Source organism: Betta splendens, chromosome 3 (assembly GCF_900634795.4).
Source record: "Betta splendens chromosome 3, fBetSpl5.4, whole genome shotgun sequence".
NCBI classification, from domain to species: Eukaryota; Metazoa; Chordata; class Actinopteri; order Anabantiformes; family Osphronemidae; genus Betta; species Betta splendens.
Window position 1 is genome coordinate 2,218,273 of NC_040883.2, and position 17,200 is coordinate 2,235,472.

The 17,200-nt window shown below is 47.9% G+C and overlaps 3 protein-coding genes across 15 annotated transcripts in view; 1 reads left to right on the plus strand and 2 right to left on the minus strand.

Moving 5' to 3' along the window:
• Positions 1 to 9,157, minus strand: part of myo9aa (myosin IXAa) — a 49,448-nt gene extending 40,291 nt beyond the window's left edge. For 7 of the 8 annotated variants that reach the window (XM_029143729.3, XM_029143730.3, XM_041069942.2 and 4 more), the window contains exon 1: positions 8,819 to 9,156. The gene's annotated coding sequence lies outside the window, so the exon portion shown is untranslated. Of the gene's footprint in view, positions 1 to 8,818 lie in introns of all 8 variants that reach the window. The other variant, XM_029143727.3, reaches the window with a different exon arrangement.
• A 715-nt stretch (positions 9,158 to 9,872) lies between these two features.
• senp8 (SUMO peptidase family member, NEDD8 specific) lies at positions 9,873 to 11,852 on the plus strand. Its single transcript, XM_029143733.2, has 2 exons — positions 9,873 to 9,983; positions 10,534 to 11,852. Exon 2 carries the CDS (start codon positions 10,557 to 10,559, stop codon positions 11,220 to 11,222), a length of 666 nt encoding a protein of 221 aa, XP_028999566.1. The 5' UTR covers positions 9,873 to 9,983; positions 10,534 to 10,556; the 3' UTR covers positions 11,223 to 11,852.
• A 3,573-nt stretch (positions 11,853 to 15,425) lies between these two features.
• The window catches only part of gramd2aa (GRAM domain containing 2Aa), an 11,868-nt gene continuing 10,093 nt past the window's right edge, over positions 15,426 to 17,200 (minus strand). For all 6 annotated transcript variants that reach the window (XM_055507529.1, XM_029145061.3, XM_055507530.1 and 3 more), the window contains 3 exons: positions 16,921 to 16,996; positions 16,345 to 16,449; positions 15,426 to 16,270 (listed from right to left, as the gene is read on the minus strand). In XM_055507529.1, the coding sequence (XP_055363504.1) occupies positions 16,267 to 16,270; positions 16,345 to 16,449; positions 16,921 to 16,996 (185 nt within the window). In that variant the 3' untranslated portion in view covers positions 15,426 to 16,266. The remainder of the gene's footprint in view (positions 16,271 to 16,344; positions 16,450 to 16,920; positions 16,997 to 17,200) is intronic.

The following is a 17,200-nucleotide window of genomic DNA, read 5'->3' on the forward strand; positions in this document are numbered from 1 at the left end:
TGGACCGTGAGCCTCACCTACTCTGAACCAGCATAAACACCATGACCCCCCCGTAGAAAAAAAGTGAAAACAGGAAATGGAACAGGGACGCATATAGTCGGTGCACAGAGTGAAGTACAAAGGACTCCAGCAGGGAAATGATACAATGCGGCACCCCTGCTGGGTCATTTCCTGCCTCCCCACATCCAACCTCTCATGCCATGTGTCTCCTCAGCAACTTTGATAGAAATGTGCCACACAAACACATGCGCCTCTCACGGGCCTCTCCCCTTTCCAAGTACAGACACACACCCACATGACACAAAGAAAACACACACTTCACCTTTCCCACCTCAAACAGAGCCTATCGCAGGTACGAGCGTGATGAATGTGCGCGTCTCACGGCTGCTGGAACCAGGACAGAGTGCGTGGAGCAGAGTTTGGGCCCGGCGCCTGGAACAGATGGTCGGCTCGCTGCTTAACTAATGGGGAGGGGGGATTTAGGCTTGTGGTAGTGCACACTGTTTACCAGCACGGGAGCAACAAAGCAGCATCACCTCCAGGAAACACCCATCAAATGGGAACAATAACCTCCTCCGTTTGATTTGCACAGTGTCTGCAGGCATCGTGGACGTGCCAGCGCTGTGAATAAGAGGCGTGGAGGCCGGTGGACGCGCTCCTCCCGTCTGTCCATACAGGAAGCACTGCATCATTCTCACTAATCCTAACTGGGACCCTGAAGAAGAACTAAGCCAAGCGTAGAGGAGGTCAGGGAATACACAGCGTATTAAACACCAGCAACTGGAAGAGAAGACGTTTGAGGCATGAGCTCATTTCGCCCTAGAAACGTCTCTGGGTTCAAGTTTGGCAACGTGAACGTCTTAGAAAGATACAGCCGGCACACAGCTGGAGAGGCCTGCTCTCGTCCCAGACGCGTTCATGTCACCTCAGCGGTCACGAAACACGGACGATGAAGGCAACGCACCTGATGCACGCTGCAGAATGAAGAGAATAGACTCAGAACTCAACTAGACGCAAACGGAGGCTCCTTCACAGGAGGCCAAGCTGAGCTTCAACTATGTGTGTCATTGAAAAAACCTATTGTTGCAGAGAAGTGAAGGATCAAGTTTGGTCAGCTTTCAATGACGTGAAGTCATCCGTGTGTGTGTGTGTGTGTGTGTGTGTGTGTGTGTGTGTGTGTGTGTGTGTGTGTGTGTGTGTGTGTCACTCGTCATAGTTAAGCTGCATATTTGTTGCTGATTACTCATTGCGGTGGCTCAGTACTGAACCTTAAGCCACTGGGAGATTGAACGCGTTACACTGAGGCGTGTGAGCTGACACTGAATTGTGAACTCTCACATCTAGTCTGCACATTTTCTAAATGTGACATCTGCACCACACAAACATCTGGCAGCTGTTTTGTATCTACAAGTGATGGTTGTGCTGTAGGCGTGTGGACATTTAGTGAAGCACTCGGCTGTTTGACCGCATTCATTTCCCTTTACACACGTTCAGCGAGGCCACTCATCATTTCATTCATTTGACAAACCTTTGGCCTTATGCCAAATAATAATTTATCCAATTGATTTTCTTAATTGTTTTAATTAACAGAAAGATTAAACCATGATTACTGTAGATCCTGCAGGTATGTTTGTAGCCATGACCTACATTTCCTGGAGTCGCTCTGTATCGTACTGGATATTTGTAGTGTGGTACAGCACACATACCACACCGACCCCCCCACACTCTTAAAAATAGGCCCTGCCCTGACTGCTGCAAAGGGGAAGCTGCACTTTAGACAAAAATACCTATGCAACTAACTGTAAGTAACAGACCAAATAACAAATAGAGAAGCTGCTACAACAGGCTAAAAACCAAAGCAATGTGGCCTTTGAAGACCTTCCACAAGCAAACAACAGAATAATATGAAACAAGAAGCAGAACAGAGCAATGTTTAATACAATGAAGTGCCAAACCAACACCACCCTCTTCAACGAATGCATCCATGAATAAGACGCGGCTGCGTCTGCAGTGACCGTCTGGACCGTTCGCCTTCAGCCTGGAGGCAACGCGTGGCTCCGAGGCCTTGACCTCGTCGAGTCGAGGGTTAAAATCCTCCGGTTTGTTCGGTTCCTGAACTAACACTGACGCAGTGGAAACTCACAGTTGCAGTCGCTTCTAGCCAACGACTTAGTTGACAGGCGATAAAAACTGTTTTGACAGCTCGAGTGTTACATGGTTGTAAAATGACGGGGTTTATAGTTAAAAATAATCAGCTCATGAATTAATAACAACAGCCGTCAGCTGAGGCCCCAACGTTTGGGATGTCAGAGTAAACTTTACGTTGTGGCACAACAGAACAGGGTTTACATCAGTTTTTCATTTGCAGAAATAACTCAGAACCGGAAACTGCAGCTTCTAAAGTAGTGAACTAGATTGGCCATCAACAATTAGAGCAGTGTTACATGATCATAAAGAGGCCAATAAAAGCTTTTATCTGACTTTATGACGCGTGAGAGGAATGACAGCACGTCACCGGAGGAAGTGATGAGACCCGCGTCAGTTGGAGCCCAGAGGAAGGCGTGTTTCAGCAAAGGCGGCCTCATACTGAACCTACTGATGCCAAATGGCGGCTTGGTTTCGGGGCCGACTGTTGGTGCCTGAGGCGATCGTTCGCTGGCAGCGATGCACACCTTGCTTCAGAGGCTCAGCGCAGGTTCCCCCGAACGCAGACGATCGCAGGCAGCAGACACACAGAGACAGAAGATGTGCATGTGTATGTCTGAAGCAAACGGCCGAACAGAAAGCGTGACGGCTGAGCCGAGCTGGAACACGTCCAAGCTGGAATCACTGTAATTAAAAGCGACTGAAGGCCTCTAAGGCCCGTCTGGGCTTAACAGAGGCCGGTGGCTGTGAATGAAGCGCTGGGCTCACGCCTCTGCATTCCACCGGCCCAACACCAGCAGGTAAAAGCAGAACGTCCACGCCGCCAACGGCTGTGGAGAGAACGGGAGGAAGGAAGTGGACGCAGCGTTCAAGGACAGGCAGGAAAAACGCGCTTCCGTCGCTGCAGCCACTTTATGCATCACGGCGGTGAACGACGACTTCACCTCGAGACAAAACTGCTCCAAAGTCTAAGGTTAAGTCAAAAGTCCGGAGCCCCAAAGAGCCCCGTGAAATGTGAACTTCCCCCTCACACAGAGTCAAAGGTGCTTAACGTAATCAAAGTGACTGTTGCCTGAGAAGAATGGCTCCTTAAAACGCTGCTGGCCGGCACAGAACTGCACGTAAACAGCACCACACCTCGTCGTCCACTTCCCGCGTCCACTCCCAGGACACGGACAGCAGTCCTGGGTGAACAGGAAGCGCTGCTGAGGGGGCGTCGACACAAGCCGCCGCCACCGCCATTAAAGCTGCGCAAACGCGGAGTCAGACGCCAAATCACGGACGAATGCGACACTCAAGTGCTCCCATCACAAACAATGAAGTCAAAGCTGGACCAACAACAGAGAAACGCCCGGCGACGGCGACGGCGCCGCATGCGAGCATGTATATGTTCAACTGCAGCTCTGTTTACGTTCACTCCACACCGGCTTAGGGAGAACGTGGGTAAAGAACCAACAGCAAGAATCCAAAGAGGCAAGAAAAACAATAGGTTCTGTTGTGAAACAGTCACCAAAGAAGAAAGTATTGAATCAAAGGTAAATGGACTTCGAAGCTGCAATGGTTCCTCTTTAGTCCCTCATTAAAGCAGACGTGACGCTGTAATCAATCAATCAGCCTTTCTGGATGAGGCAGAAAGCGTTCTTCCTGTTCAGAGGCTCCTGACACACCTGCTGCAAAACCTGTTGTTTATCTGCGACTCCTCTGCAGCCCCACAACTGCGCCGGTTCCTCCTCAACAAGCCTTTACTTAGCAAGCGATCTTCTTTGATTCCCATTCATGGTGGGCTGCGAGTCTGAGAGATCAGAGCACTGTGTAAATGCATCCATCCATGAGTAGTTCAGTGGGCAAAGCCACAAAAACGACATAAATCCGAGTCACTGCTTTAATGCTTCCCTTTATTAGAAGCCAGTGGCGTGAAAGGAACGTCCTCCTAGTGTCTCATTAAGCCAAAGGAAATTAGTGGTGCTGTGTGAAGACAGTTATAGTAAATGCTGAACCTCAAACAAGGCCGTCTGACTCGCATTAATATTTTATTGTTGCAGATTGGAAAATGTTTGGCCTCTCAGCTCTGGAAACATCAACACGAGGCCGCAGCGTCCGTCGGAACAGAAGCGGCAGACGGAGGCCGCGGCGTCAACAGCTGTTGTTTTAAAGGAGTAGGTGTTTGGCTCGTTCCAGGAAACGGAAGCGGCCGACGAGCTTCTAAATCATGACTAAAATGTTGTTTCAATCAACAGGTGGCGTTTTGACAGCAGGTTTTCACGTGAGGAACAGAAACGTTCGCAGGTTTGATGTAAACTGAGATAATCTTTACCAATCTGATCTTACTTCAAATCCGTTGTGGTTATGTATCAAACCTAAATCCTGAGATCCAAAACTTGCTGGATCAGCAGATGTCGGTGGGTCTAACCAGAAGGACTGGGGGTCCCATTGACCTGGATTCTCCACACTCCCTTTCCCCATCAGGCCAAACTGAGCCGTCCAACAGTGCCGGAGCCGCCAGCAGAACAGCCTGTTCACGTAAAGTGCCGACGTGGCAGAATTTGGTTCCCAAACGGTCGTCTTTACCTGCAGAGGCATCGGGAGCTCGTCTGCAAACAGCAGACGCCAAGCGCCTTCATGTCGTCTTTCATAGATGAGTGGAGATGAGCTGTAATGACTCCAGTGGATCTGATCCAAAGGCTGCATGATACGCAGGAGCGACTCCTTGCTTAAGGGCATCTAGCGCCACAGATCACAATGAATAATGCAACAGGAGCGCGGGCAGCGGCGATCAAAGGAAAATGGCATAATGTAAAGCACGGGCCACCAGTGCACAAAACCACAGCGGTGGTCCGGTTTCCAGGTCTGTGTGTGTTACAGTTCGTCAGATGTGACTCATCGCAATTAACCAAGCTTCTGACAGCGTGATGTAACACGGAGCAGTCAGCTGAGGCAGCGCTGCTCCTTCCAAAGGGCTGGTAATGACCCGAAAACAACACGTCTCTCACAAATACATTATCACAGCCTCAAACCTCTTGGGCCGCACACGTCATGTAAGCGGAGCGGAGTAGAATCATGTCACCCTGCTCCATTCAGGACAGAAACCTAAGCACATCTGTTCAGCGTATTAGGAAACACATGACCTGTAATTACAGGCCGGCGGTGGAGGATCCTGCGTCTCCTCCGAGGACGGGGGGCGACTGCGTCTCTGCCTTCAGCAGCCGTTTGAAATCTGAGCCTCCGCCGACACCGACGCACCGAGAGCTGCAGGGAAGCGACGGCGTTCCCTGACACGCAGCTTCAGCCGAGAGGAGGCACTGGTCGGGATCCTAGGGCCAGTAGGTCACCGACGGCTACAACCGTAATTTCAGTTAATGTGAGATATCACCGGCTCATTTACTCCACTGATAGCTACACTAGAGATTAGATACAAGCAGCATTCCACCTTATCCAAGCCGCGGCCATCTCCAGTCTTCCTCCCCTGACACTCCACAGACTACTGTAAACTGGGAAGCGCCTGAATTCTTCACGGATAAGACGCCTACAGCGGAGACGCGCGTCCGTTTGGTGCCAATCGGCGTTCAGGCGTCAGAACTTTTATGGCTTCGTGCTCCAGGCCAGATGCTACTGTACGCTGCTGTGCGAAGCGACGCATTGTGTCCCGTTACGCAGCAGCACATACCTGGGGATTAACCTCCGGCCCGGTCCGGTCTGCAGCGGACAGCAGCAGGGGGCCAGGAGCCATTGTTACAGCGGTGGCACAAATACAGGACTGCAGAAACGCGGCCGTCGACGTTCAGAGGCTCCGTTCTTGGAGCACGAACGCATCATGAACGGCTTTTACCAGGAAGATCAGTGCCAAGTTGGAGCTGCAGGAGCATGTAAACGCGTTTACGCTACGGTGCTGCCAAACGCATCGAACCAAGCAAGAAAGTGCAAATGCTTGTTACAGTATTTATTATTCTAAACATTCAGTGATGAAACTAAACAACTGGGAAAAAGAAAGTCTCAGGACTTTACACTCAGCAAACCAGTTTCTAAATAAGAACAAGAAAAACAGATTTACACAGGATTAAATCTAATTCAAGACGAGACAAACGAACCAGATCAGCACTGTCCATCGACTCCACTTCCCATTTTAAGGGATTAATTAAAAGTTACAAGTTAAGCTCAATTCACAAAAGGCAACAAGATGCACTCTCTTCTCTCCATCTCAGTCCAGCTCATGTTCGCACTCGTGAGTTAATGAGGAGAAATGCAAAACGCAGGGAAGCTGAGCCTTTGAGGCCAAAGCCTCTGCTCATATAATGGCCTGCTGAAGAAAGAGGAGCTTTGTTCGGAGCAACACAAGCAGCTTCCTCTTTAATGACTTCATGTGCATGCCAATCACTCAATCCCATCATGTGGCCATAAAACTGTTGAGGGCCCGTGAGCATGTGACGTGCACCACGTGACCCGTGTTTACCCCTCAAACAGAAGCTGCGATTTGGTTCAGCAGGTAACTCGCCCTCTGAAGATGCTTCCTCCATTAACCTCCATTAGCCTCCTTTGACCAATGCGCATATTTATAAAGGAACATTGGAATGAATTCTGGGACCTCAGTTCTACCTTGGTGACTCTACCAAAGCTGTAGTCATTGAATGAGCGCTGGCGTTTCTCGGTGATCGTCATCTGTGCTGCAAATTTGAGGGTTTCCCATCACACAGCACAAAGCGGTGCATCTCAGTCATGCTTGGCTTTACGACATTACAGCCGCCATCTTTACATCTGACTGAACAACAGAAATGTTTGCCGGTGGCCACAGTTTCCAGGAGAAAGATATGAATGTTGCACATTCAAGGAGCAAAGTGAGGCCAGAGCGACCTGAGAGACAGGGAGCACATACTGTACAAGGTGACTCAATCAGTAATTGTTTCCTTCAGAGAACAATGGACCCCTGGTTAGGTAGCTGTGAACGGCTGCAGCTCTGTAACGGGATCCTGTGCTGCTGCTCCACAACAACTTTTCACGCGCGCAATGTTTGAAGGATCTTCCATCGGAGACACGTCCGAACAACGGACTCTCCACAAACTACGAGCAGCTCCTGAGACCAGGACCGGCCGTCGCTGATAGGGCTCAATCCGTGCACGGCCCCACGGGTCCGGCCTTTTAGAAATAGCCTCGCGGGGGCCTGCGGGGTATCACATGTCGACAGGGACCAGTTGCTGGAGCCTCGGCCTGAGCCGCCTCTCAAGCCACAGCAGCTGTGTCTCCTCAGACCTCACATTCCTGCAGGACGGACCCACGTTGCTCTCATCACCTGTGCTGGTCTGAACCCCACGGTTACTTTAATTAAAGGCACTCACTTTTCACACTTATTAGAGAACATCTTTGGTGAACGATGATTATTAGAGCTGAACATCTACACGTCATTTGGATGTTTCCCAAATTCATTACAGGTTTTAAATAACTGTGACAGAAATACTCCAGTTAAGAAAGATCAGTGGTCCAAGCGGAGCCTCACTTGCTACAGGCCCCACTAACGATGCCTCTATCAGATGCATTAAATAAACGCTTACAGGTGAGTCCTACTTAGTCCTTACTTGTCTAGAAGTCGACAATGTACCACTATTCAAGGTAAAATCAATCCCAGTAAAGTGCTGTCAGAGTCTATTCACTGACAAACTGAAACCCACACTCATGATTCAGCAGCTTCTTCAACCCATTAGCCTCCACTGCATAATCACCTGCTGTGCAGCCAGTTGTGATGTCACCGCATTACAAACAGCGATACGAACCTGCATACACTCAACCCGGCTGGACCCACAGGTGAGCTACAGCCAGGTGTCGGGTGAAGGAGGAGGGGGCACAGAATGCATTTTCTGTGCAAAAAGGAAATGTCAGCTTTGAAAAGAAAATTACAACACATGGAACAAAAACATGGAAAAACTGGGGAACGAGCAAAACCTGGAGGAGGAGAAGGATTAGGAACAACATTTCTATTCACTAAAAGCCCGGGGAGTTTGAGTAAAAATGAAAACCTATCTAGACAGAAAGACCACAATCACTTTGAATTTCAATGAAATGTGGTCAGTGCTTTCGTACTGACATTGCGTACATAGTGAGAGGAGTCTCAAATAAAATAGAAACAGGCACGTTTCTGTTTAATTGACTAGAAAGAAGCGCGAGGAGAAAACTTTTCACGGCGCTGCCACTTTGGAGACGATCCCTAAATCCCACTCGCCTTTTCCCCTCAGCATTTGAGTCGCAGCTTCAAAGGCATCACCTGTGCAGCATCGGTACCGCTGCTCGGTGTAGTGACCGGAGCTGGCGAGGGCCGCGGACTCCGCTTAGAACTTACTGAGGATTTACTTCAGCGTGTGCGTAAACGTTGCGCATCGGGAGGTCCACGCCACGGTGACAAGCACGGCTCGGAAATAGGCTGCAAACGAGCGGCGAGTGGAAGAACGAGCTGGATCCGTGGCTCTGGCTGCTCCAGCCCCGCAGCCCCGCAGCTCCTCAGCCCCGCAGCTCCTCAGCCCCGCAGCTCCTCAGCCCCGCAGCTCCTCAGCCCCGCAGCTCCTCAGCCCCTCAGCCCCGCAGCCCCTCAGCCCCGCAGCTCCTCAGCCCCGCAGCCCCTCAGCCCCGCAGCCCCTCAGCCCCGCAGCCACGCCACGCAGCCCCGCAGCCACGCCACCAACTACCAGCTTACCTCCACACGCGAACTGAAGTCAATTCTCCGTCAGACCCGAGTTGTTCGTGTCTCCCCAGGATGGGTCGCAGTCGCTCCAAAGACCTCGCTTAATTCCCCGCACTTGGACTGGACTCATTCGCTTTCGTCTCTCCGCCTCCCAACAACGACGCGAAACTCAACTCCGCGCAGAAAACGTGTGCATTTTTCCTCCGAGCGCCTCAGAGTGTTATAAAAAAATCAGACGGAGCGTTGACGGTCGCTAAAAACTCCTCTTCGCCTCACTAATCAGTGCGGCCACTCTGGGCGCGCGGCCGTGCGCGCTCACGGTGGCCCTGGGCGGAGAGACGTTACAGACGGCTGACGGGCCGGAGTGGCAGGAAGTTAGTACTCAGTAACGCGGCGTGGTTGAAGGCGTGGGACACCTACTGTATATAGATGATAGTCAAATACAATCTGGGTGTGAAGAGATTATTAAGATCTTCATGACATTAGTTGTGTTGATTTTAGTTTTATTAAAAGGTAAAATTCACTTCACAGCGCAGACTTTACATGCTAAACAATTGAAAAACTTTTTAAGGATAAGATAGGACTTTATTAGTCCCACAATGGGGAAATTATTGTGTAGTACAGCAGCAAAAACAAAACAAAACGAAATAGACAAGAAACAGGGCAGAGAGACGAAACAACAGTATTTACTGTGCAAAAGAAACGGGGTATAAGGTAAATTAAGTAGATTGAGTAAATTACTAAATATTAAATACTTTTAAGTTTAGAAAGAGCGTATGTGCGTATTTACAGTGTTATGGGATGACTAGTGGGTGGTTGAAGAATAAAAGTAAAGTACAAGTACAAGTAATCACTTTTGTTATGGTAAAATGTTGTTTACACATCCATAGACTCTTATTTATCAACGCATTTACATAACAAACACTCTCTTTACAAAACTTTAATAGCCCACGTTTGGCTAGTTTTTAATTTACTTTTTTGAGAATTTTCACTAAAGCTGCTTTTTAGTACTGCTCCGGTACCCGGATGAAGCTGGCCAATCACAGTGGAGCTTGTCTCCTCCCTATTGTCGTAAAATGTTTACGGTCTGCAGCACGTATCAGTTTACGTTAGTCATTGCAATGAGGGGCAAGGCTGCAGCTTTCACGGTCCTTTTTATTCGAATGTGTCACTTCAGGTATGATAATTAAATCGACAGCACGCATTTCAGTTTGACAGTACACGTTTCGTCTTAAACTGGCCAAAACGACTGTTCAGCGGCGCCGTTCAGCATCGCGTGATGATAAGGTGGCGGTTCGCTAGCTAATGCTAACGTATGAGTGAACGCATTGCAGTGATGCGGCTTTGCGCAGTGGCTTCATCAGGCACCGATCAAACATCACTGTGAATATCTGAAGAACACTCCGTCCTAGTATGAAAAATCAGCTCCAAGGAACACATGGAACACGTTATGTCATTATCTAATTATTACTCTCAGTATCAACCACATCATTGTTTATTTAAATGTCAGGATGTCACAGTTACAGTCTTATCTGAAGCTCTCCTGATGACTGATGTTGGTTTTGTACAAGCAACATTTAATCACATAAGACCACAAACCTGATATGTTTCATTCATGAAGTGCAATACCTTTGTATGACAAGAACAGAAATAATAATAAAGCCATACAACTATGAGACCAGATGAACTAATATCTTACCTGGTTAAATCTGCCTCTGTCCTTTCAGGTAGACCCTGACTGTGCTGGAGGATGGACCCTGTGGTGTTGAGCTACCAGGACAGCCTGCTGCGGCGCTCCGACGTGTCCTTACTGGAAGGACCATACTGGCTCAATGACCAAGTCATTGGCTTTGCCTTTGAGTACTTTGCTGCTGAACGCTTCAGAGCCCTGGGGGAGACGGTCATCTTCATCAGCCCAGAGGTCACTCAGTTCATTAAGTGTGCCTCATGCCCAGATGAGCTAGCACTGTTTCTGGAGCCCCTGGATCTAGCCTCTCGTCGCTGGGTCTTCCTGGCTGTAAATGACAACTCCAACCAAACAGCTGGAGGATCCCACTGGAGCCTTTTGCTGTATCATCACCGCTCCAATCACTTTGCTCACTATGACTCTCAAAACGGAAGCAACTCAATGCATGCACGGCGCATCGCCAGCAAGTTAGAGCCTTTCTTGGGTGCAGGGAGGAAAGCGCTGTTTGTGGAAGAGCCCTGCCCGTCACAACAGAACAGCTACGACTGTGGCATGTATGTTATCTGTATCGCTGAGGCCTTATGTGAGAAGGCCAGGGTGGAGGGTTCGCCACGCCTTCCAGTGCAAATCATCACCCCAGCCTACATCACCCAGAAGAGGGCTGAGTGGTGCAGACTGATCCATAGTCTAGCTCAGAATGACCTCTGCTGCTCGCTGTCTTTTGCTTAGCACAATGATGTCCTCTCACGATATGCAGAAGCGCTTTCAGCCACCCACATAACTACTGCTGGAGCACCTGACTGAACTCCTTAAATACAGCTTAACTAAATATAAAGTATATTTCTATTACAGTGACTATCATATAACAAAGTTTAACCGATGAAGGAGAAGCTTAAAACAAAGCAATCTTATGAATCTTTCATGATTTATTGGACAATTGGCATCATGTTTAACTCTTGCATATGCACAGCAACATACAGTATGTAAAGAAGAACACCAGCATGCCTATAAAATGAATTCTCTGCTTTGTGCATAATTAGCAAGGATGGAGAATATCTCATGTGGAAGAGGAGGCACTGACTTTAGTTTGCTCAGTTTGTTTTTTTTTAGTTTGGAGCGAATGTAGGAGTGTTTACACAGATTATTGCTCAGGGTCATTTTAAATGAACTAGAATTGACAGTAAGAATGTGCATTTATCACTGGCTCCTTCTTTATGTCACATCTGGTCTGGTCAAATATGAATTTTGTTTTACTATGACGTTCTGTGGTGGAATGTACAGTATGTGCTCACAAGAAGCATCAAGGCTGTTGTGACTCAATAAAATTTACTGTTGTCACACTTTTGCGGACAAATACTACATTTGCGTTGTGATTTGTATTTAAGGACCCAAGTCCTGTTTTTTTGCATAGTTCAGGGCTTTGTGTTACTCGACACACAAACGAAACCTTTGCTGCATAACAATCAAAATGACACAATAGACTGTAGCAAATAAAGGGCAGGGGGTTGATTTCACAGTGTTCTACTGTGAGAAAGTTGTAGCAGTTCAACAGACAAATATAGCAGTTTTAAAAAATGTTATTTTATAAAAGGCAACAACTGTAAAGAATAGATTTCCAAGCACACATTCCGCTTGTATCGGTGCGTCACTGAGGACTGAACACTACTCTTCAGTTAAAACTTTGTGATTTATAATCACACAGTGGCCTCTGACACATTTATGAGTACTGTATCAGTCAGAAAAGGACTTAGAGGATCAGACATGAGGATCAAACTAATGCTAGAGACATCAAGACCTTGGGTGTGATGAACAAAGCAGTTTCACACAAATCTTGTGTGATTTCAGGAAGACGGAGCGTGAATGAATAGGGTTAGGGTTATTCTTTGTCCTCGTATTGTGTAACTATGTAATAGACTCTCAGCTGAATCACCATTTGAATAGATATGTATTCATGGATTTAGTTGTGCTTTGAAGGAATGATTTATTTATTGCAGTAAAAATGCACATGACACTTAATCAGGCACATACATAGTGAGGAATGTGTTCCACGCTCTGCTCTCCTTCCTCCTCCATCCTGTGCTCGTATACGTCCCACGGGCATATTTCACCCAGCGTAACCAGTTCGACCAGCGTCAGGTCTGTGTTCCTCTACGATGCAACAGCGCCGAGAGTTTGCTACCGCTGCAGAGGACAAACATGCTTCTTAATTAAGTCAGCTTTGTGAGCACAGTGAACCAACGTGGACATTCCGTATGTGGTTAAGTCAGGTCTGGCTTCATTAACCTATGCACAGGCTGCACCTCCTGTGACGTGGTTTGAAGGAATATTACACAAGAACACACTGTTTTGTGGCACAAACTAAAGTGAGATGGATAAAGTTAAATCCCGAAAAATCCTGTTTGCTCTTTGCTCGTTTGGCAAATGATTCACAGTTTTCTGAGGCATTAGGAGAAAGCTTCTTAGCACTGAGTGTATAAACAGTGGTCATACTGAAAATCACTGGTAGCTGGACAGAAGGCCTCATTCAGCTCCCCTGTGTTCCTCTCAGGCCCAGTGGGAGCGAGCAGTGGTCCTCACAGCCAGCGGCACTGGGTTTTTTTTAACACAGTATGTATTTACTTCATACTTATGACTCCTTGTGCAGATGTACATTCATTTATTATCCTCAAGCCCTGTACTGAGTGTAATTTATTTCAGGAGCAGCAGCCAAATTTTCCCCTCCAGGATCTACAGGTGGTTCATATTTACTCATCACTACTACTTTGTACATATGCATGAGACGGAGCCCACTAATCGTCTTAAAGTGAAGCCAGGAGTGTTCGCTCTGTGTACATCATTAAATCCTGTCACAGAGCATCTGCTACTAACTACACCAACAACATGGAACCATTACCTTCACTCACAGCAGCATGAGAATAGCTATAACAATTACCCAAACACAGCAACGTTCCTATAGAGAGGCTCAGTCCAACACATGGCTCTGATTCCTGGTGTGACCTGCATGAACACAGCTTTGTTCGAACACAGCTTCACATCAGAGGAACTGGATGCTCCAGCCCATAAGCAGCACATTCTCCTTATATGTGGCCGTAAAGGGCAGATGTTACATAGGTCAGTCACTGAAAAAGAGCTTCCTTCAGTCCCTGAAGGTGATTTTTCTGTTAATGACAAGAAGAGAGGGTGAAAATGACAGCAGCAGCAGGATCTCCTGAAAGGAGGAATGAACTGAAGCCTCAGAATGACGTACAGCAGGAAGATCAAGCCTTCAGCCAATGAGGAGGAGCAGTGTCTCCCCCTAGCGGCCGTCTGGTTCCTCAGATCTCATGTCTTTATGATCCATATATACAGATGAGCTTTAGAAAGACCTTCTCACTTGGGGGGCAGAGATGTTTATTTATGGACTTGATGGAGAAGAAGGTTGTAAAAAGAGTGAACTTGAAGCACTCGAAAAGAGACAGAAACTCAAGCTGCTTGGCCAGTGAATCAGTAAAGTTAGTTTTTGGACCAGAGTCCGACCTGCAGATACCTGGACCGACTGAAAGCTGGAGCAGATCTGAACCAGGGCGAGGTTGACCTGTCTGGAGCAACCAAGCGGGCTCAGAGGAGTCAGCGGAACCAAGTCCTGGAGACCGAGACCCAGTCACTGAACAGGAGGAAGCCTGTTGACACTTAGGACTGACAGTAGGAGGTCAAAGATGGTGAGCAAATCAGCAAACTTAAGCAGGAAGTGATTTCAAAATAAAAGTCCCTGACAACTTCTGACTTAATAGATAATATCGCCTACTGAATAATTGAATGAAACTTATTCAATGATGATTCATTTATTCTGCTCAGGCAACACACATTATGTTCTCCTTCGCATCTTCTCAGTCGATGTACATCATTTATCCGTCCATTCCAGGACTAAAATGTGACAGTAATGGGTGTGAGCAGCTCTCCAGAGGACGGCTGTGACCCGCTGAGCTTATAGGAACCCAGTGAAGCTCTGCAGCACGTTAGTGTCAGTCACAGCGAGCGTCTGTTAATCAAAGCGGAGCTCAACATGTGGCTGCGCCGCGGCTCTTTGAGCTTGTCTGGCAGGAGATAAATGAAATATTTACTCAGTTTCATCATTTACAGCTTCAGACAGTGAAGCCTTTACAGTCTGTTGTAGCTCAGTGACGCCTGTGTGTCACGTGGCCTTTCAGACCTATGGTTTTACTAATAGAGACTCTTGATATTTGCTGCGTTTTATGCACTGCTTCAGTGATTCTGCTTTTGTGTGTAATATTAACCCTGAACCTGAAATGACAGGCACCATTCTGCCCCAGAGCAGAGGTCAAAGGTCACGGAGCATTCCAGGACTGACAAAAAGCTCCCTGGAGGTGTCGATGAGGCTGCAGCTGATTTTGAATTATCTGTAACTGGTACTGAACACACTTAGGCTCTGAGCTAGATTCAGGCTCGTTGAGGAGAAAGCTGTGCCGTCATGATGCAGTCTCTCAGTCATCGGCTACAAGCTGCTTTACTTCAGACCGGAGCTGTTTAACCAATCTGGGCTGCAGATGTTCCTTCAAACCATCATGGATCTGACAGACCACAGGGCTGATCTAGAAAACTACATCCATAAACGTTCTTTTATTCACTATTATGTCTCCTCCTCCTCTACAGCGCAGAGCTACTGCCTGGTGTAAAAGTCTGCAGTAAAAGTCTGCAGACACACTTTATACAGTATTTAATGAGACCTGTGCACTGCTGCCAGCTCTGTGTTACAGTCTTGTAGGTTTGGGGTAAGCTGACTGTACGGTGAGACTACAGGCTGTTCATGGTGGTCTGAGCGTTTATGACCCAAAATAAATTAAATCCACACGTTTCTTCTTTTTGTGTTCATCCAGATTCTGTTACCAATTTAATTCAGAGGGATTTTACAAACGAGTCTCTGACAACATTAGATCCAAGACAAAGTCTATTCAAGTGAAACATCTTCAGAAAATCGTGTAATGATGTGACATGAGTCATTTCAAGCCTATGGTGACTTGATTTGAAATGTAGAAAAGAAAAACTACCCTGTAAAACACAACGTTCACGTCATTTAACTGCCTTTCACATTATTGTCGACGCCCACGGGCGAAACAGCTCCAGTTAAATGACAGGATTCACTTCAGTCAAGTGTCAGAAAATGACTCTCTTCCATAAATACCTTAAAAATGACAACTGTGTACCTACAGTATGATCATTATCATAGATAAAGCAAAATAGACCCAAACTCTTCAAAGTGTTATAGATACATTTCTATATTAAAAAGTGCATTGTTGCAGCTAGTTTTAGCTTCACTACTAACGACTACAGCAGAACCTCACCACAAATAAAGACCCTGTGGTTTAACCTGCGCTTTATCAGCAGAATATGTTACATTTGCTGTTTATGATCTCTTTACACCTCTAGCTTCCTTCACTACTAAACCTCACCGGTGCCGCAAACGGCCGGTTCAACCGTGAGCTGCTGACTACTCCCGGACCCCTATGCACCGCAGTGTCATCTGTGAGAGGGACGGAAAGAGGTAGGAAACGACTTCATCGTCTCTTTGCATAGTTTGGAAGTGATCACTGAAACGGAAGTCCGTCCCCAGAGGGAGGGTCCGTGGGGTGCGTGGCTGGTTGCCCTTCGCGCGTGGCAGCTGGTGCGCGGTTGGTTCTGGTCCGGGTTCTGGTCCGGGCTCCAGGCTCTGGGCTGGTCCTGGACCTGTCATGTCCACGCGCGGGGCGTAACGGCAGCGTGGCAGCAGGCGGCGCCGCTACCTGGACGGGACAAAAGGCAGCCGGTTGGAGGAGGGTCACGCCACGGGTGGACAGAGTGGGGCCTGTGCTGGTACCTCTCTCTCAGGGGCAGGTTGGGGTTGCTGAGGAAGGAGAGCTGCTGCTCCAGACTGCACACGCGAAAGGCCAAGTAGCACGACGACAGGATGAGGAGGACGATGCTGGTGGAAGAGGAGGAGACACCGAGTTAGGACAGCTTTGACCGGCTGGTGCAGCTTTAAAGGTGTAATGTCCTGAATCCAACACTAGGGGGCAGCGTCTGCCCTCCTGCCAGAGAACAGCTGCAGATAGAACACAGCTCCTGGTTTCCAGGAGATAAAGAATCAATAAGATCAAGGTCTTCGTTGACTTTTAGTTCACTGATTTATTACGGTCTGAAACAACCTGATGTGCATCTGTTGCAAATGGTTCAATGCAGGAGTAGTTAGAGTGGATTCACTCATTTTGAAGTATGTGCCTAATTTTCCTTTCCTCAGCAGACAGACAGCGTGACAGACAGGAGGCCCCATTCATGAGCGCAGGTCCTGTCGGATCCCGTGAGCGAACCGAACTGAGCGGAGCTGCTGGGTCGGGTCCGGTCCGGTCCGGTCCGGTCCGACTAGCCGTCTGCATGTGTGCGTCAGCGTACTCACAGCAGAGTGAAGAACTTGAGCAGCTGGTACTCCATCTGGCCCAGTTCTGCCACCGGCTCGGTCTGCAGCGCTCGCTCTGCAACAGAACAGAACCCACTAACAATGTGTCCTCCTCCAGCGCTGCTTCCTGCACACGTCTGGACATTTAATATTAAATACAGCTTGTTTTTTTTAGACTGTTCATTGAGTTAAAAGAACAGTTTATGTTTGTAAAAAAGTTTGACCCAAACAGAACGAGGAGTCAATAATATGACGGTTTGAGCAGCGACGCTCGTCGCCA